Consider the following 19550-nt stretch of genomic DNA (forward strand, 5'->3'; position numbering starts at 1 on the left):
AGTTGTATTGTATTTCAGAACACCAAGCTGCTGCAACAGTTCAAATCTTATATAAATTGTTCTTTTAGTATTCCTTCTCGACAACATGATTGAAATAGTTATAAATAGATTTAAAAATACCATTAATTTACCCGTTACGCGCTCGTAGAGTTAAAGGGTATACTAGATTCGTTGAAAAGAATGAAACAGGTCTAAGGAAGCGATTACAACAATATAAAGTATATATGTATATTCTTGATCAGAATCACTAGCCGAGTCGAGCTGGCCATGTCCGACCCCATCCGTTTGTCTGTCCGTCCGTATGAACGTCGAGATCTTAGAAACTTAAAAAGTATAAACTTCAGGTTAAGCATTCCAGTTTGTTTTCGGAAGTTGCCACGCCTACTCTAGGGCTTCTTTTGTATATTCTTTGCCACAAATAAACGCCCGTCTAACGCCCACATTTTTAACCAAACACTTTAAATTGTTAAAATTTACCGATTTTTCAAAAAAATGTTGAAATTTCTCGTTCGCACTTCCACTAGCTGTGAAACTATAGCGTTCCCTCGTATTACATTTTTTATTCGATGCGGATAAATACCATTAATTCAAATAATTGGGTAAGGCGATAACACCATTTTCAGACGCCAAGCACGATTCCCAGTAGGTTGAGTAGTCACCTTAACGCACTTACAGATCAGGAAAATGCCGAAAAAAGCGAGTTGGTGTGGAAGAGTGGAAGAGCGGAGGGGCGCAGCTCCTTTGTGGGCCGCTCAGCTTCCGGTTTACTCCGAATCACGTGTCAGGTAAATGTGGCACACAACACTCCTTCATTAAGTTAATAACAGTTTTCCAAGTACAAAGTGAAATTGCGAAATTCCGCTTCACAATTTTTCAGCAACGCTTTCCCAGCGCCTTCCGCCCCCTCCTCCTCCCCCAGCGATTTTCGTGGGGCTACTGCAACTGTAACGCTGTAATTTGCCATCGCTTTGGCTTTTGATTCCTCAACGGTTTTGTTTGGTTTTGAATTACAACCACCTCGCCCTCCCCGCCGGATTGTGTTTTACATCTTGATTATCTTCCGCTTGTTTATTCAGGACTCACAGTCCTGCTGCCTCCTCGCAGCATAGCACACCCCCATTAGCCACGCAGGGAAGTGAAACACAATTTCCATTCAAATCCATTCGAGGATAAGAAGTCAATCAGTCTTCAAAGTGTGAAGGATTTTGCACTTTGACGCAGGCAAAGTCCGACCATATGCTGATGTGGCGGTGGACTCCACCCGCACATCGCCCAGCGCACTTCGCAGCCGCCTGTCGGCGAGAAAAGCCACTGTGCCACAGAATCGGAATCGAACGTAATCCCGAAACAACCCCAAGACGCTCGACCGGCCAAGGAATATCAAATTGAAACTTTGCGCCGGTCGAAGGCGTCTTGCAGGCACGTGGCCATGTGGCAGGGATATCCCAGGTTTTCGCTTCTTCAATTACCCTTTCGACGACGACGACGACGTCGCTCGTATTATGATAATCGCATCCTAATTGCGAGAAAATTACGCCCACGTGCTGCTGTAACCCGATCAGGAGTGCCATCAAAGGATACGCTGCTGGTGGAGCAGTCCGCTGGCGCAGTGAAAGTCGGGCTCGAACATGACCCTTTCACTCGCTCATCTGGGAGATACTATATTGAATTCGCAGACCTATTGACGGTGGCCAATTCGGTTGCTGTTTTCTTGGTAATTGAAATAAATGATTATTCATTGTAGCTGCACCGAGATGAAACAGAATTTTCTTTATAAATATTTATTATTGGTTATTATTTTGTTGAATTAAACATGTTACAATGTCAATATGTATATTCGAAACATGCTTTTGACATAACAAATACATTGATATTTGTCTTTCCTACAAGTTTTAGTATGTTTAAGTTCTCTTAAAAATAGTTGGAGAAATACAATTTTGCAAATCTATTAATTTAAATTCAATTTAAAATGTTAAAGTAGCGATGTATAAATTATAAATAAATTATAACAGCCTTCGAGAAAACAGTAGACACGAACCCTGCTTTGACTGTAGCAGTTTTAGATTTATAGCATGAAACAGTTTAACGAGCAGTTTATGACGAGCAGTTTATGACGAGCAGATAACTGCTTTAATGACATTAGTTATAACAGACCATTGGCACTTACCGGAAATAAGCTGTTCAACAAACAGCGCGCTGAAATGTTTGGTTCAGTTCATGTCAAATTCCATAGGTGGCGCTTTACAAATGCGGAATTGCAAAACAAAAATAAAGAGTTTGTTAATACCGTCATTACGGAGAATACCGTTATTTTGTATTGGTTTTACAATTCTGCCAAAAATACTGTTTTTTGGCTTATGAATAAAATAACCAAAACATACCATCTACATCATAGAGCTATCCATTACTGACAGTGTAGATGGAACTTTGTTGTTTGCAAAACAATTAAACAACAACAATTTTGCAAATCTATTAATTTAAATTCAATTTAAAGGTAAAATGTTAGCGATGTATGTTATTGCTAGTATTGCATCCATACCATAATTTATAAAAGCTGTCGAGAAAGCAGTGTGCACTAACACTGCTTTGACTGAAGCAGATTTAGTTTTATAGCATGAAGCAGTTGAACGAGCAGTTTATGACGTGCTTTAATGACATTAGTTATAAGAGAGCATTGGCACTTACCGGAAATAAGCTGTTCAACAAGCAGCGTGCTGAAATCTTTGGTTCAGTTCGTGTAAAATACCATAGGTGGCACTTTACATATGCGGAATAGCAAAACAAAAATAAAGGGTTTGTTAATACCGTCAATACCGACATACCGTTATTTTGTTTTGGTTTTACAATTCTCGCAAAAATAATGTTTTTTGGCCTATGAATGAAAGAACCAAAACTTACTAGCTGCATTACTGACAGTGCAAAACCATTAAACAACAACATAACATTCCTAATTTATTTATTCATATATGCCATTATACGGCAGGCTTTAGACTTCTTAAGATTTCAAAATGTATAAGTTTGTACTTTTAGAATCTTAACAAATATACATGAAAATGAAATATAATTGATATGAAGGCACCTCAATACTGCAATCTAATGCAATTGATACTGATGATACTAAAATATAGAATTAACTGAAAATATCGAATATAAATTTCAAATTGCGCATAATGCTTTTTACTGCAAATATTTTTCCAATCAAATAGCCAATGGTCTGACTTTATGACCTTATTGTTTAGATGATGCAACTGCAGCGACTGCACCTAACGATTGATAACAGCACTGAGCTCCCAAGTAGGAGTCACTTCGCGATTGCTATGAGCGCTGATTGGAGCTTTCGCCGAGCTTGGAAAAGCTCAAGCCACCCCCGACAGACAACTCTGGTGCTGGTATTCAATTTCACGCTGAGAGACTCAGTCCGCAATCGTCGGTTTTGCCAACCAAACGTGCTTCATTTTCCATCAATTGTCGCTTCGAACCGTTTCAAATATTTTCCGATTCTGGATTCAGGATTCGGGGGCTTGCCAGTGGGATTCGGCAGAGGATGCAACAGGATTGATACCTTGAACGGAGGGCTGACAGAGCGATTATAGCCTGACTAGACGGATCCTGGCTCGCCATTTTCAGCGGATGTAACGGAATCCAGTGGAAAAGCCCTGGAAAAAGCGCCTTCGATTCCATTTAATTCGATTCAATTCGATTTGATTCGGTCCGACTCGATACTGGGCTAACTGGGCAGTAAAGGCTGAGGCGAGCAACGAACCCTTCGAGGACTGTTGAATTAGTTAGAGGCGAAGCAACAAATACAAACAAAGGGGCCATTCAACAACCTCCCGACGTCGCCGTATCGATTTTCCGTTACATCGTTATACACACACACTAACCCAGTTGGCACTCAGCCATTACGCATACGCCCCATAGCCACCCCAGAAAGCGAGAAGAGCGTGCAGCTCCAGCTGCTCCACTCCATCCCACTCTGCGAAGAGAGAGGGAGAGCCTGGCGGACTATCGGACTGGTGGACTGGCGGACTGGCTTTGTTGCATCCCGCAGCCACTGGAGGCATGTTTCATTTGGCACTCGCCAGCAGCGGACGGACAAACCATTTAGGTGAGAGAACCCTGGGGACGGAGAGGAGCAGCAGTAGCAACAGTGGCCGGACGGACAGCTCAATTGCGGGCAATTTATATTTAATCCGCGGGCACACAACCCAAATAAAAGCGCGCATTGTGCGCCCAATTAAAATCCCCTAACCTCTTCTCCTTTCGCCCACAGGGCTACGGCAATAGCCATTGTAGGTAGCATTCACCAGCATCGGTATCCGCGACCAGTCACGACAGTGACGCTTTCTACCGCGGAATAAGGAATCCTTCACCCCATCTCACAGTCGCCCCAAGGAAATCGCAAGCCACCAGCAGGTGTTCAGCATGGCGGGAATTCAGCTGCAACCAGGATGCACGATGGCCGTGGTGGTGGTGCTCCTGCTGCAGGTACTCGTGATGGGCCAGGTGCTCGGCCAGGGTCCACCACAGGCCCAGGTGTGCCCGGAGCAGAGCGAGATCGCGCCCTGCATCTGCACGGTGAAGAAGAACGGGCTGGACATCCTGTGCGAGACCACCGATCTCGCGCACATCACCAAGTCGATGGGCACGCTGAAGGGCAAGAGTCCCATCATCTTCTACCTGAAGCTGCGCCACAACAATTTGCCCAAGCTGCAGGGCTTCGTCTTCCTGGCCCTGGACATCCGCCACCTGACCATCCACAATAGCAGCCTGGCGGCCATCGAGGAGAACGCCCTCAGCTCGCTGGGTAACTAGTTGGACACCAGTTGGCGATGGGTTACCTAATCTTTTCTCTTTGTCCCATTCACAGGTGCGGGGCTCACACAGCTGGATGTGTCTCTAAACCAAATGAAGACGGTGCCCTCGCAGGCTCTGCAACACCTGTTTCACCTGTTGATCCTTAATCTAAACCACAACAAAATCACCGTGATCCACAACAATGCCTTCGAGGGACTGGAGACCCTGGAGATTCTGACGCTCTACGAGAATAAGATCACGCAAATCGATCCCGAGGCTTTCCGAGGACTAGAGGAGTAAGTTTAAATGATTTTTTGTAGTTTCCTTTGCACTTATCGAAACCCTTCTTTTAGTCATATTAAACGCCTGAATCTGGGTGGCAACGATCTTACCAGTATCCCGCAGAAAGCTCTTTCCATTTTGAGCACCTTAAAGAAACTAGAGATTCAGGAGAACAAGATACGGACTATCAGTGAAGGCGATTTTGAAGGTGGTTATTGGAAAACTTCCATGGGCTATGCAGTTGCCAACGATTGTATTTTATATTTCGGCAGGATTGCAGAGCTTGGACTCATTGATTTTGGCCCACAACATGATCACCACCGTGCCTGCCAATGTTTTTAGTCACCTAACCCTGCTAAACTCCTTGGAGCTGGAGGGCAATAAGATCAGTGCGATTGACAAGGATGCCTTCAAGGGCCTGGAGGGTGTGTTGTCCTTTGCATTTTCCCATCCACTTTCTAAACGGTTTTCTAAACCCACAGAGAACCTGCAATATCTGCGCCTGGGTGATAACCAGATCCACACTATTCCCAGCGAGGCACTGCGACCACTGCACCGCCTTCGCCACTTGGACTTGCGCAACAACAATATCAATGTTTTAGCCGAGGATGCCTTCACTGGCTTTGGAGATTCCCTAACTTTCCTCAACCTGCAGAAGAACGAGTAAGATTCTCCCCTAGCTTTAGATCGACAAAATTGGGTACTTTATAATATCAAAAGCGCCAATTCAAAATCCCTTATAACCCTTAAACCCTTTTAAAGATTTATTTTCCTTTTGATATAAGAATTCCAATTATATTCTCCATTACTTAGCATCAAGGTTTTGCCCAGTCTTCTGTTCGAGAATCTGAACTCTCTGGAAACGCTGAACTTGCAGAACAACAAGCTGCAGCGCATACCGCAGGACATAATGGAGCCCGTAATCGACACACTCCGCATCATCGACATAACCGGCAAGTCATGGGCACTTCTGCCCAGCAACGCACCTAACCGAACTAACCGAGCTAATCCCAATCCGAAATACCCGCGCAGATAACCCGCTGAACTGCTCCTGCGAGCTGACCTGGTTCCCCAAGCTGCTGGAGGACCTGAAGAACAAGGACGACGAAATGTCGCAGAAGAAGAAGCCGCTGTGCCACATGTCGCTGGACAACCGCGAGTACTTCGTGCAGGCCATGCCCACCGAGAAGATGCACTGCGCCGGCCTCAATGTGAGTCCCTCGCCCACCAGCGGCGGTCTAATGCGGATCCTGCAAGTGAACATCCTGGCCCAGATTGCCGTGTGTAGCGTGGCCTTTCTGACTAGCGTCTAAGCATCTAGCCTCTGTCCAGCTAGACGCGATGTTCCATGTGGGTCAGTTTCAGCTTCAGTTTCAGTTCCACCCCCGTGATCAGTGATAGAATCCAACAGAGCGGTCGCCCCTCCAGTTCCATTCGGTTTGATTCGGTTGCCACATAACGAACCACCCAAAAATGCAAAAAGCTATCCCAGACCCCAGATCACAGACCTCTCGTACGCCCACAAGCCATTTCTGTGTTGTTGTATTGTATGTTTTCTTATAGATTATAGGGAATCCGTGAATTATGCAACTCTGCCAGTAATTAGACTCAGAAAGCACGCTTTTCGAACCAGCAGCAGGCTTCCCCACCCCGAAACTTATTGAGATGACGCCCCTGGAGAGGCAACACCACCACTATCCGGTCCACACACTGCACTCCGCTCCAGACGTGCACAGTAGCTCGACGAGAAGGGGAATGCTGGGATGATATTCACTTGTCTGCGGACGTAGCTTAGATGTAAGGCTTGATTTTGGCACCAGTGCACCTGCGGAGGCAACCCAAACCAAAATCAAAACCCAAGCATATCGGAATATTGTTACGTTTAAGCGTGGGATTTTGTTGTTACTTGCGTTAATCTGTACGAGCTTATTTGTGCAGCTTAGGGCTCCGTATGCCCATCTATTATGTGTAGTCTATCGTCGTCTTGTCGTCGGTGTTGTGAGATACAATCATTACTAACGCGTTTCGTAGTCCCTCCACCCGTTTCCCGACCTACCTTCTGCACCCAACCGATCCCCAGTCGAATCGATCCGCCAGCTCCTCGAGCCCATGTGCCTGTTATCCAACTTTAAGCAAGCATGGCCAATTGTGGTTCCACTTTGGGTGCCAGAGGCAGGCGAAACGGAGGGAAAACACAAGAGAAAGTAAGAAATTTCATTTGCATCAATCACCAAGAACTGATTATGGAATAAGTAGTTTGTACTCTTTATTTGCCGCGAACAAGGGCAAACTCCCAAGTAATCCCCATCCACATCCCGATCCCCACTCCAAAACCCACATCCAGAACCCAGAACCCAGAACCCAGAACCCAGAATCCAGAAGGGGCAACCCACAAAAATCGAGAATGCATATCGTTATATTGTTATATTATATCGTGACATATCAAGAGCTCCCAGTAGTAAGACACTCGGAAAGCTCGGCACAGCTATTATAGTGACATTTTATAGAATTTACTTACATTTTTGAGGCATCTGAACAGTTTGATATTTATGCAAGAAGTGAATTAAGCAAATGCGTATGCAGAGTGGAATTTTTGAAATTTTTTATACATATACTTTTATACACACATACATACGTACCTTTTCGATTATGTCTACGCAAACTAAGTTGTAATTCGATTAGCTATAGACACTGACACCCCAATCCGCCCGACCCCCTCCCTCCGCCACTCCAACCACGCGGTGGCTTAGGTCAGTAGCCACCCACTGGTGGGCGGTGGTGCAGCGGGAGCGGGTTCGGGGCCGGAAATATTTTCAAGAGAATGCGCCGCACCACCGATTCGGGTCAGTTTCCTTTGGCTAGAGCTGTTCTTTTCAAAATATTGCTAACAATGAACCCCATCGAAAGCTGGGCTTGCATGATGCTCTCCATGTGAGCACTCTGAGAATCTGTCTAATAAAGAATCCATGTTGGTTACAAATGCAAGCACGAGTTTTCTTTACTGCTTCAAATCCGACGAATGGCCGAAAAACGTTATATTGCTACTTTCAGAACTGAAGATAACTCCCCAAAGTCCTTTGATCTTTGCAGTTCCCCCAATTCTTAGCAAGTTGCTTAATTGCGAATATTAAGCTGATCTGTTTCCCAATTGTGCTTGAGATTTCGTTGTCGCGAAAAACACCAATAACTTATTTACCAATAACTTATTTATCAGCTGTAATGCTGATTGCATACTTGAATCCAGGAACAGTTTGAAAATTCGTTTTTAATTATAAGTTGAGCATAACTAGTATTGCTCTTAGAGTACTGTAGAGTTACTTTGCCTTGAAGTACCTGGTCTCAGGCACATCGAATCCATTAAAGGGGCTGGCAATGGGCATGGTGTAGGCTCCCATGCTGCGAAAGCCCAAAAGGTCGCCCGGGTTCAAGTTGGGCAATAGCAGGTCCCCCGATATCTGAAGGTGAAGCGAAGCAAATTATTCGATTGCCTTTTCTATTGTCTTTCAAAACGAACTTACCTTATCCAAAGCATCGCAGCTGGGTCCCCAAATTACAGATTTAAGCTTTGGCAAGCTCTCGGCTGCATCCTGGAATTGGGGAACAATATGTTCGATTATTACTACTATAACTACTAAAATCCAAGGTAAACTACAAATACTCTTTAACGACTCGTTAAAAAGTTATCAGTATCGTGGAAATTCGTGGATCTTATCTCCTGATCTCGTTTGCTCATTCTTGATAGTCGATACTACATCTCCAACATGGGAGAAAAATACAGAATCTCGTATTATTTGTGGAAAAGGTTAAAAATTCCGGGGGTTCCTTGTTTTCTTACCAAGTAAAGCTCGGGGGTCACCTTCTCAGGGTAGTAAAACATTCCCGCGAACGCTCCGAAGATTCCATCATTCAGGTAGTACATCATAGTGTCCAGCTTGTCATCCTTGCTGCGGACTTCCCGCTTGGCATGAACCTTGCAGATCAATGTGTAGGCGGCCTCCACAAAGAAGCGTCCTGGCTCGGAAATTATTCGGACACGCTCATCGGGGAAACGGAGCTCCACCGACATGTTTACAGCCTGTGCTATCTACATATAAGAAATATGTGACCATCAATTATAGCTTATGTTTCAAGCCATTTTTGCACCCACTTCCTCGAACATCTCATCATCAGTGCCAGGAAAGCCACCGCCGACATCCAACATCTCCATCTTATGACCTACCAGCCCGCCGACCTTAAATATGTTTTCCGCCCTCTCGATGGCACGATCGTAGGCCTCCACCTCGCTGCAACCGGAACCCACATGGAAACTGGTACCGGTTACCTTCAGATCCAAGGCCTTGGCAAGAAGCATTAGGGCTGCGGCATCCGACTCCGCATCGCACCCATACTTGTCTCCCAATGGGCACAGCGCCTTCTTGGCCTCACTTTTGAACCTGACTATAAGGCTGGAAAAAAGAAACATATCACTAAGCTGCCATAAGCTCACATTTGTATATATGTACTTACTTGGAGCCTGGATAGTGTTTCTTCAGCTTGTAAACCTCGTACTCGTTATCCACCGTACCGTTGACCACCTGCTGCTCCCTGGCGTACTTCAAGTGGCTTGCAGGACGACAAGGATGTGCGAAGATAATACGCTCAGGCGAAACGCCAAGTCCTAGAACCTAAATAAGTACATCGATGATCATAATAAATGAAATAGGAAATGGGAAATGGGAATATGGATAAACATAATCAAAATAATAATAATTGTAATTTTGACCTATACCTTGAAATTTGTTGATTTGGCAATTCAATTTCAAAATGGAATACTCGATCGATCCAAGGTCGATCCCAAATTCGCAAGCCTTCAATGACCACACACATCTGTACCTACCAGTTTGAGCTCGTTTTTGGAGGCGCAGTCGAATCCAGTTCCAAGATCCGCTAGAAACTTGACCACCACCGGATCGTCGTTGCACTTGACAGCATAGTGGGGCTCAATCCTGGGCATTAGTTTGTGCCACAGGCGGAGTTTACGCTCCAGACTGGACAAGTCACAGATGTTGAGGGCCTGGTCGAGATTTTGTAAGTCTGCCTGCTCGATAACCCTGCGGATGTCAAGGTCTTTCTTATAGTATTGAATTCGCATGCCTCCGTTCACCATCACCATCCCGATTAGACTGACAATGATACTGAGTTGATGTGCCTACACCCAAAAAGGTCAATCTTTAGGATTATCTATATGGGACTGACAAAAACATTATTTGTACCCAAACCATAACGACTTTGGACATTGGATGAATTGCTTTTCGGTTTATTTAAAGTCTGCGCATCCGAAAAATATGCTACAAGCCAAGAGTTTACGAAAATTAATTCTTTTAGAAGATAGAGCTCGAATAATATTCGAAAGTGGATGATCTTTTATTTCGTGTTTGACACTTTCCCATTGTGTGTGACTTCGAAGTATAGGGGCAGAACTGGGACTGATATACTTGCTTTCATAGTAACATTACCGTCAGTAATATTCCAAAATATTTTAAGAATAAATACCCAATGAGTGTCTATTATATACCCAAGTTCACTACATTTGAAAGCTGCAAGCAAGTAAACAAGTGAGTCCACAAGATGCTGGTTTTATTGGATTGAGAAAGTGTTTTAGTCAAATCGCTTGGAAATACAGCGTCTTAGGCACCTCGAATCCATTAAATGGACTGGCAATGGGCATTGTGTAGGCTCCCATGTTTCGGAATCCCAAAAGATCTCCTCGGTTTAGGTTGGGCAAGTGCAGGTCCTCCGAAATCTGAGGACAGGGGCACACATTACATGGTTTTGCCAAGTTTAAGACAACAATTATCTCACCTTATCTAGAGCGTCACAACTTGGCCCCCAAATTAAGGACTTTAACTGGGGCAAAGAGTCTGCATCGTCCTTTGGGATAAAAAGTGGATTAGTTTAAAAAAAGAAACATGGTTCAATAAAAAATATAAAAAACAAGAGAGAACGCTATTGTCGAGTTCCCCGACTATCTGATACCCGTTACTCAGATGGTGAAAGTGCGCAGGACACACAACACTCACAGTTTTTGCGGTTTGTGGGCGTTAAAGTGGGCGTGGCAAAAAGTTTTTTGGCAAATCGATAGAATTTTACAAGATTAATACAAAAATGAAAAAATATCAAATTATTTTTCAAAAGTGTGGGCGTGGCAGCTTTTGGCGGTTTGTGGGCGTTAGGGTGGGCGTGGCAAATATTTTTTTGGCAAACCGATAGAAATTTACAAGACTAATACAAAAATGAAAAAATATCGAAACATTTTTCAAAAGTGTGGGCGTGGCAGTTTTGGGCGGTTTTTGGGCGTTAGAGTGGGCGTGGCAACATGAATCGACAAACTTGCGCTGCGTCTATGTCCCTGGAGTCTGCATGCTGAATCTCAACTTTGTAGCTTTTGTAGTTCCTGAGATCTCGACGTTCATACGGACGGACAGACGGACAGACGGACGGACAGACGGACGGACAGACGGACATGGCCAGATCGACTCGGCTATTGATCCTGATCAAGAATATATATACTTTATATGGTCGGAAACGCTTTCTTCTGCCTGTTACATACTTTTCAACGAATCTAGTATACCCTTTTACTCTACGAGTAACGGGTATAAATATGTAATAGGTGAGGGTGGTTTGTGTGGGCATACACGGAATGTATATGTCATTTTAGTGATATCGGGCAATCTCACCAGATAATGCTCTGCTGTCACCACTTGGTGGTCGTACAGAATGCAGTTGAAGGACCCATAGACGCCATCATTCAGATAGTACATCACGGTGTCCAGCTTCCCAGCTTCATTCCTGATCTCCCGCTTGGCGTGGATCTTGCACACCAAGGTGCAAGCTGCTGCCACAAAGAAGCGTCCTGGTTCGGCGATTATGTGAACGCGTTCGTTGGGGAAATGACGCTGCACCGAGGTATTCACACTCTCGGCTATCTGTAAAAAGATTCCTATAGAGACCTTTTCATCAAATTCCTTTGCTTACTGCAATATACCTTCCCAAACTTTCCGTCATCGCTGCCGGGGAACCCACCGCCTATGTCCAGAAAGTCCATGTCATAGCCCAGAAGGGCGCCGAACTTGAAGAGGTTCTTGGCCTTCTTGATGGCCCGATCGTAGGCCTCCAGCTCACTGCACCCGGAGCCCACGTGGAAACTGGTGCCGGTCACCTTCAGGTCCAAGGATTTGGCCAGTAGCATCAGGGCCGCGGCATCCACATCCGCATCACAGCCAAACTTGTCGCCCAGTGGGCACTGCGCCTCCTTTGCCTCGCTCTTGAATCTCACGATCAGGCTGGATTACAATGTAAATGTATACTAATGAGCGGCCCCGAGAGTCATTCACATACTTGGAGTTGGGGTAGTGCGTGTGCAGCTTATACACCTCGAACTCATTGTCCACCGTTCCGTTGGACACCTGGTGCTCCTTGGCGTACTCCAGATGGCTGACAGGGCGACAGGGATTGGCGAAGATAATACGCTCGGGTGGGACACCGAAGCCCAAGACCTTTGAATTAAATAAAAATTAAATACATAATGGAAGTCCGAAAAAAAACTATAAAATACTTATGTCTAAATCTAGAATAACATGTGGAATCGTAAATCGCATTAAAAATGAATAAATACATTGAGGAATTGATAAGACGCAGTCGTTCACTACAAATACGTTCAGTCCCTCACAACATCTATTGTACAAAAATATATATAAGAGTGGCATCAAAAACCTAATTCCTTATATCATTTGCTGTTTGTTGTTGTTTGGGACTTGCAACCTGAACCGGAAGAACTTGTATGTGCAGCATAAGAGTTACGATTCCACCCACCAGCTTGACTTCGTTTTTGGAGGCGCAGTCGAATCCGGCTCCCAGCTCGGCCAGCAACCTGACCACCATGGGGTCGTCATTGCACTTGACGGCGTAGAAGGGCTTAATCCTGGGCAGGAGCTGCTGCCAGAGGCGCAGCTTGCGCTCAACGCTGGACAGGTCGCAGATGTTGAGGGCCTGGTCCAGGCGCTGCAGGTCGCACTCCTCGATCACCCGGCGGATGTTGAGCTCGCGCTCGTAGAACTGGACTTCTGGGTAACCGCCCGCCATCTCGAAAAGATCACAACTGATCACAAGTGGGGCACTCGCGCTAAAGCCACAGTATAGCTGTTATCAGTCAACTACTTGGGCTCGAATCGCAACAGACTTGCGAAACATTTAGGAACACGCTCCGAAAACGTTCCTCTCGGCGGGAAACAATGAGGCTCTAATTAGCGGCAAAGGTCAAGCGATTGGACGTTACACTCCCCTCCCCGTTCTCCCCGCTCTCTCCTTTCTCTCCGCTCCAGCCCTGCGATATTTGCCAGAACGCGTTATTTACAACCAACAATATTTGGCATCGTAAATAATTTTAATGCCCCTGCCCGGCTGCACGGGCATGTAAAAGTAATAAAATGTAAATTTTGAACGGCAACTGCCCGAGTGGCCATCGAGTCGCGCATAATCGACACTTGCCCTTGCCCCGCGGACAAGGGGCGGGACACTTCACACCGCCCACCGCCTTTGGTTCGCGATCTCAGTCGGAAATGGAATCGCATCAAACCCCTACACACCCCTAGGAAATTGCACGGCAATGACAATGGTAATAATAATAATAGTAATAATAGAAGTGTGCGCGGCGGCGGAAAGAGGAGGGTTGTTGTGGTCTGTGTCCCGGCCAATTTAGCAACCCTCGACTGGGTCCGAACTGGCAATTAAAAATTAAAATCAAACTTTCGTAATCGATACTGGCAATTGGCAATGGCCCTTCTTGCTGGAGTGTCCTATCAATCAACCTTTAATTGGCGAAACCCATCAATATTTTTTCGCACACCCTTTGGCCTTCGGCGAAGATGTTGCCAGCGAAAGGAGTTGGAATCCCCAGAATGATAACTGTCAAAAGGCGCGGACAAAAGTTCCGAGTATTGAGCGATGGCCGCGAAACGTATCTTGTCATGCTCAAAAATCGAGGCGATCCGCGTTCACCCGAATCATTGCGATTTGATTGCAATTTGCTGCGAGTGTCATCATTCACTTGAATTCGGTTTTCCAGCTCCGATGCGATTCAAAACTAACCCGAAACCACAGCAGGCAGGCACTCCCCACTTTGAGTGATGTGACAAATCGACGACAGGCCGAAAAGTGCTCACAAAAAAATTCGAATTCGGAATAGGAATAGAAATAAGAATAGGAAACGGAATGCCAGGCACTCGTACCATGCTGAATTGTAAAACTGGTTTCGCCTTTTTTACAACTAAATGCGTTTAAATCATTTGCCCAAATTGCTGGAAATTTACATGCGAACGTCATTAGTTCAGTCGTCAGTCCCACCTTTTCCCATGGCAATTGATTTGAATGTATCCATTGCAACTACGCTCGTCGATGGGAAAGTCAAATGAAAAACATAAGAAAACTCTTTGCTTTTTTAAACCCCGTATTAAAGTATTCGGCCCCTGAAAATATCAGATTTCAGCAAATGCAAAGAAAGAATTGGGGTCACCATACTCGGTTATGTCTGGGCAACAAGTTGATTACACAAATTTGTATGAGTCCAGTGATAAGCCAAGCAAAATACTCTTTTTTATAAGAGAACTTTGAGACGAATTCGCATCTCGAGTTGCTAGATTAACTGAATAAACTTCACTGGATGATAACACAATTGTCTTTGCAAAATGCAATACTTGTTCTTGTTCCTAACATGTAGCATTATTCAGTGTTAGCTTCCGAAATCATTGCCAAAAGGCCCTGAACGGATTTGTAAAAGTAGACAAACATGAATCATAAACATTTTGCCGCGGACACTTAGACACTGTAGACGGGCAATGCAATCGGTGTAAGCTGAGAAGTAAAAACATATTTCACATTTTTTTGATCAGACTCTAAGCCCCACCAGCAGTTGTTTTCAAACCTAAAGTGCGATGTTTGCATGCGAAACAAGAAGTTATTTTGAGGTTTTTTTCTCCACCATGTATATGCTGTTCGCAGGAAAAATCCCTTCCACTTCAGCATTCATGGCATTGGCACACTATTTATAACGCAATTCGCGTGGTATACAAATTCCCATAGTTACATGAACGCCTCCCGCAAGTTTAGCGGCGACCCTCTTCGTAAATAGTTTCATAACAAACCTGCCACGGAAGGCAGCGCCAAGTTGGCGCCCACATCGGCACACGAATCGAAATAATCAGGGAGCCGGACTCACCTTTGGCCCTTCGGAGCACCCCAGGCACTTGACCGGCTGGCCATTCGAGGGCCGTCGGTTCAGGGGCTCTGGAAGGAGCTCCGGAGGGGGTCTGGAGGGGGGTCTGGGCTCTAGGCCGGGCCATTACCGCATTAGCGACGACCCACTCGAGATTCCCAATCTGTGCGCCAGGATCACACTGCGCCTGTGCGAGCAGAGGCTCTCAGCTGGCGCGTGCACTGCTCCCCAGTGCACTGGACAAAAACGCGCAATAGTATTTCAGAATATTTCGCAATTATTTCGGTATCTACATCTACGTTAGCTCTACGGGGACTGGTAGGGGCAGGAACGATTTAAAACCAAGTTGGGGTTAATCGAAAGATCAATTATATACAATCAAGGACTTCCTAACATTATTGCATCACTTGAATCACTTGAATAAAACTTAAAGGTACTTTCAATTGATGGCGAACACTTCATTTTCCTGCGTGTTTCGATCCGCTGCCGCGAGGATGAGTCATTTGGCAGGAGCGCGGCATGGGAGGTCCTTGCTCCACCTGCGAGTGTTCGCCGCGACGCTTCCTCGTTCAGTTTTGTTTGGATAGCCCAACGGGCTGCAGCGGTGATGAGGCAAATGCCCCGGCTGACGGGCGCAACTCCGATGGAAGGGCAACAATAGCCACTGTAATTGCAGCATTCAAGTAGGGAGGATAAAGCGGCAGCGACACAAAGACATCGCCAGCATGTCGTATTTGCTGAGGCGCACCAAGAAGTCCTGTCTGAAGGTTAGTCCTCGTAAGGCACCCTAGTGGGTGGCAATCTATAGGAAATCGATGGCGACCAGCGCCGCATGAAAATAATCAGTAAAGTTTGTATGCCAGTGCTTTTGGCACGTTAATCATACGCCGCGTTGCCCGCTATGTTTATACGTATCGATTTGTGTCCTTGCAGTTCCTGCGCAAGATATCGACTTCAAAGCAACTCTTTGTCCAGCGGCTGGACGAGGAGGACGGGGACGACGAGGATGTGGAGGAGGAGTTGAACCTGCAGCGGGATCTGGAGCTGGATGTAAACAGCAATTGCCCGGTGACGGAGGCTATCTACGAAGAGCTGCAGCTAAGTGAGTGCAACCATGCCATGGACTTGGCCAAGGAGGAGGAGGAACTTCAGCCCGCAGTCAAGCATGATCTGCGCACCAAATACTTCATGAGCTGCGGCAACTACGAAGTATTGGCCACCCCGCCAACGACCATCGAGTTCGAGCGGGTGAAGTACAAGGAGAATGTCCGCTACCTGCGGCACACGCCCTCCAATTCCAGCCTGGATCTGCAGCTGGAGGAGCAGAAGGAGGAGCAGAAGGAGGAGCAGCCAGCGCATCAGCAAGCCACCCCGCGAAAACAGCAAGTGCAGCAGCAGGCAACTCCGAGGAAACAGCAAGTGCAGCAGAGGATTCCCACGCCCAGCCGCTACCATCCCTGCAGCATCAGCCTGGGCTCCAAGCTGGAGGGCAACTACCACAGCGTGGTGATCATGGAGCCGCCGCACGACGACTTCCCCATTGTTAGGTGGGACATCAACGGGAACTCCCTGGATGACGACACCTGCGATCGCTGGGATGACTTCGACGCCAGGTGGCGGCAGGCGGCGGTGGCCACCAGATCCCTCTCCCAGTCCCAAAAGTCCAGCCACCAGTCAAGCTCCTGCACCCTAGAGACCTGGGTGGACGACACGGAGCCTCTCAGCCTGGAGCTGCACCGACACGACAACGCCGTAGCCGGAAACAACTGTAATCTTTGCCTTAGGAGCTTCTGAGTCCGGAAACGGACACTCAGCGGCTTTGTAACCTCCACTTTGCGTCCAGCGATAGAGCACGAAAACCAGTCTTGTGAGAATTACCTACATTTATATATGTATTCGAGTATTTGAGTCGGCAGACCGCAATTTTCATTATAGAAAGTTGTTTTCGAGAATATCCATTAACAATAAAGTGTGTTTGTGTGTGCGGCGCTCCTTTGGCTCCATACCTTGAGTAATGCACTTCAGAATGCGAACGTAAATGCGAATGCGAATGCGAAAGCGAATGCGATTGCCCTTTGCCCTGTGGGAGGGAGTAAGTTCGTCGCCCACCCATCCATCGATCCATTCCGGCGCACGACCCGCACGTGCTGGACGCTCGTGAGAATCCGTAGACCTTTGGCTTTCCCACGAGCCACGGCTGCGATTTCGTGGGTTCGTACCGTCGTCGGTGGTGCAACTAGCCTAGCCTCCTTGTCGCTATACCGCTTCAGCCCGGCACTATTCATCCACTTGATTCGGGGTGGGTTCTGGCAATCCGGAGCGAGTTTGTCCCACGCTGGCACTGCCATTGCCACTGGCATTGGCCATTAGGCATTTCCACTTTGCTGCTTGCCGCGGTCAAAACCTGAGCGACAGCATGCCGAATCAAATGAAAAGCACTTTTTATAATTTTCGATTTCGATGTACTTTTTTGAAATTGATATGGAGCGCCATTGTAATCAAGGCCTGATTAATCGAGAAAATGGGAAAAAGGCTACTCTAAATCACGTTGTGGGGGAGAAAAATAATGATCTTTTCAGTTTCTTTAACAGGCAAAAACACATAGACCTTGGCAAAGTGAGATACTTAGATACTTTTAGAGACGCAGGACTAAGGGGATTGTACTGAACATTTTTACGCAGATATCCACAGATGCATTATTTTTTAAAATAATAATTTACACATTTTCTCTTGTTTGAATTTTTCTAATGTAAAAACAAGAGAGAACGCTATAGTCGAACTCCCCGACTATCTGATACCCGTTACTCAGCTAGTGGAAGTGTGAAGAAGAGTCTTCATCACTGACAGTTTTTGACGGTTTGTGGGCGTTAGAGTGGGCGTGGCAAAAAGTTTTTTAGCAAGTCGATAAAAATTTACAAGACTAATACAAAAATGAAAAAATATTAAAACATTTTTCAAAGGTGTGGGCGTGGCAGTTTGGGCCGGTTTGTGGCGTTAGGGTGGGCGTGGCAACAAGTTTTTCTGCAGATCGATAGAAAATTGCAATACTAATAAGGAAATGAAAAAATATCTAAACATTTTTCAAAAGTGTAGGCGTGTCAGTTTTGGGCGGTTTGTGGGCGTTAGAGTGGGCGTGGCAACATGAATCGACAAACTTGCGCTGCATCTATGTCTCTGGAGTCGGTATGCTTATTCTCAACTTTCTAGCTTTTATAGTTCCTGAGATCTCGACGTTCATACGGACGGACAGACAGACGGACAGACGGACAGACGGACAGACGGACAGACGGACAGACGGACGGACGGACAGACGGACATGGCCAGATCGACTCGGCTATTGATCCTGATCAAGAATATATATACTCTATATGGTCGGAAGCGCTTCCTTCTGCCTGTTACATACTTTTCAACGAATCTAGTTACCCTTTTACTCTACGAGTAACGAGATCTAATGAACTATAATAGCTAGAAGTTTGAGATTAACCATACAGACTCCAGAGCCATATACGCAGCTCAAGTTTGTCGATTAATGTTGCCACGCCCACCCTAACGCCCAAAAACTGTCTAAAACGGCCAAATGTTTCGATATTTTTTCACATTTTTGTTGGTCTTGTAAATTTTTTTCTCGATTTGCCAAAAATTATTTTGCCACGCCCACTCTAACGCCCACAAACCGGCAAAAACGGTCAGTGTTAACATTTCTCTTCGCACTTCCACTAGCTGAGTAACGGGTATCAGATAGTCGGGGAACTCGACTATAGCGTTCTCTCTTGTTTTGTATTTATATTTAAATCATTTTTAATCTACTGCTAGCTTTCAGTAGTAATAGGCGTGCAATCTTGAGATGAAATAATTTATTGGAAATAATTTATTATATAAAAATGTAAAGGTAACATTGGAATTAATAATAATATCAAGCAACTGGCCACAAAGTTTGCGAAGCGATTATTTGATATAGCGGACAAATGCAGAGAGTATTATCAATGTATTTAGATGGTCCCATAACTCAGGGTTATATAAAAGGGAAACCATTTTTGATACCTTTATAAATAAGATGAAAGGAGTACTGTGTATAAATACTAGGGATTTCAATATTTTGTTGGCATACTTATTCAAATTGGCCAAACAAATAGTAAAATAAAAATCTCACGACATTTTTATAAACAAAATCTAAAAAGAATTTAAAATTATGACACTTTTGCTGGGTCTTCTGTAACGATCC

General features: G+C 45.5%; 4 protein-coding genes across 7 annotated transcripts; 2 read left to right on the forward strand and 2 right to left on the reverse strand.

The window, feature by feature from the left end:
- The first annotated feature begins 3431 nt into the window (after positions 1 to 3431).
- On the forward strand, positions 3432 to 8064 carry LOC122615762 (slit homolog 2 protein). Of its 3 annotated transcripts, none has more exons than XM_043790866.1 (9): positions 3432 to 4108; positions 4274 to 4807; positions 4871 to 5093; positions 5151 to 5287; positions 5352 to 5504; positions 5562 to 5742; positions 5893 to 6032; positions 6112 to 6433; positions 6643 to 8064. In XM_043790866.1, the coding sequence occupies exons 2-8, from the start codon at positions 4426 to 4428 to the stop codon at positions 6390 to 6392; spliced, it is 1497 nt and encodes a 498-aa protein (XP_043646801.1). In that variant the 5' UTR covers positions 3432 to 4108; positions 4274 to 4425; the 3' UTR covers positions 6393 to 6433; positions 6643 to 8064. The 3 variants fall into 3 exon arrangements, with proteins under 3 accessions (XP_043646801.1, XP_043646810.1, XP_043646791.1); XM_043790875.1 differs by having other exon boundaries at positions 6112 to 6290; XM_043790856.1 differs by having other exon boundaries at positions 6112 to 8064.
- A 244-nt stretch (positions 8065 to 8308) lies between these two features.
- Positions 8309 to 10498, reverse strand: LOC122614098 (ornithine decarboxylase 2). 2 transcript variants are annotated; one of them, XM_043788576.1, is made up of 6 exons: positions 9956 to 10498; positions 9586 to 9743; positions 9227 to 9524; positions 8915 to 9163; positions 8598 to 8666; positions 8309 to 8534 (listed from the first exon to the last, which is right to left on the reverse strand). In XM_043788576.1, exons 1-6 carry the CDS (start codon positions 10229 to 10231, stop codon positions 8394 to 8396), a joined length of 1191 nt encoding a protein of 396 aa, XP_043644511.1. In that variant the 5' UTR covers positions 10232 to 10498; the 3' UTR covers positions 8309 to 8393. The 2 variants fall into 2 exon arrangements, with proteins under 2 accessions (XP_043644511.1, XP_043644519.1); XM_043788584.1 differs by lacking the exons at positions 8309 to 8534; positions 8598 to 8666 and adding an exon at positions 8675 to 8827.
- A 145-nt stretch (positions 10499 to 10643) lies between these two features.
- On the reverse strand, positions 10644 to 13226 carry LOC122614111 (ornithine decarboxylase 1). The gene is made up of 6 exons (XM_043788598.1): positions 12931 to 13226; positions 12457 to 12614; positions 12104 to 12401; positions 11796 to 12044; positions 10921 to 10989; positions 10644 to 10861 (listed from the first exon to the last, which is right to left on the reverse strand). Exons 1-6 carry the CDS (start codon positions 13198 to 13200, stop codon positions 10721 to 10723), a joined length of 1185 nt encoding a protein of 394 aa, XP_043644533.1. The 5' UTR covers positions 13201 to 13226; the 3' UTR covers positions 10644 to 10720.
- A 2697-nt stretch (positions 13227 to 15923) lies between these two features.
- LOC122626142 lies at positions 15924 to 17830 on the forward strand. Its single transcript, XM_043806290.1, has 2 exons — positions 15924 to 16095; positions 16262 to 17830. The coding sequence occupies exons 1-2, from the start codon at positions 16054 to 16056 to the stop codon at positions 17120 to 17122; spliced, it is 903 nt and encodes a 300-aa protein (XP_043662225.1). The 5' UTR covers positions 15924 to 16053; the 3' UTR covers positions 17123 to 17830.
- Positions 17831 to 19550: the final 1720 nt, after the last annotated feature.

Source organism: Drosophila teissieri, chromosome 2L (assembly GCF_016746235.2).
Source record: "Drosophila teissieri strain GT53w chromosome 2L, Prin_Dtei_1.1, whole genome shotgun sequence".
Lineage (NCBI taxonomy): Eukaryota > Metazoa > Arthropoda > Insecta > Diptera > Drosophilidae > Drosophila > Drosophila teissieri.

What these genes read in the sequence shown, in the direction of transcription:
- LOC122626142 (XM_043806290.1), top strand. Translation starts at nt 16,054, where the DNA reads ATGTCGTATTTGCTGAGGCGCACCAAGAAGTCCTGTCTGAAG. An exon ending in CCAAGAAGTCCTGTCTGAAG is followed by an intron (nt 16,096 to 16,261) that starts GTTAGTCCTCGT and finishes GTGTCCTTGCAG; the next exon opens with TTCCTGCGCAAGATATCGAC.
- LOC122614111 (XM_043788598.1), bottom strand. Translation starts at nt 13,200, where the DNA reads ATGGCGGGCGGTTACCCAGAAGTCCAGTTCTACGAGCGCGAGCTCAAC. An exon ending in ACGCACTACCCCAACTCCAA is followed by an intron (nt 12,402 to 12,456) that starts GTATGTGAATGA and finishes ATTGTAATCCAG; the next exon opens with CCTGATCGTGAGATTCAAGA. An exon ending in ATGACGGAAAGTTTGGGAAG is followed by an intron (nt 12,045 to 12,103) that starts GTATATTGCAGT and finishes ATCTTTTTACAG; the next exon opens with ATAGCCGAGAGTGTGAATAC.
- LOC122614098 (XM_043788576.1), bottom strand. Translation starts at nt 10,231, where the DNA reads ATGGTGATGGTGAACGGAGGCATGCGAATTCAATACTATAAGAAAGAC. An exon ending in CCAAAAACGAGCTCAAACTG is followed by an intron (nt 9,744 to 9,955) that starts GTAGGTACAGAT and finishes GTACTTATTTAG; the next exon opens with GTTCTAGGACTTGGCGTTTC. An exon ending in AAACACTATCCAGGCTCCAA is followed by an intron (nt 9,525 to 9,585) that starts GTAAGTACATAT and finishes TCTTTTTTCCAG; the next exon opens with CCTTATAGTCAGGTTCAAAA.
- LOC122615762 (XM_043790856.1), top strand. Translation starts at nt 4,426, where the DNA reads ATGGCGGGAATTCAGCTGCAACCAGGATGCACGATGGCCGTGGTGGTG. An exon ending in CAGTGAAGGCGATTTTGAAG is followed by an intron (nt 5,288 to 5,351) that starts GTGGTTATTGGA and finishes ATATTTCGGCAG; the next exon opens with GATTGCAGAGCTTGGACTCA. An exon ending in CTCAACCTGCAGAAGAACGA is followed by an intron (nt 5,743 to 5,892) that starts GTAAGATTCTCC and finishes TCCATTACTTAG; the next exon opens with CATCAAGGTTTTGCCCAGTC.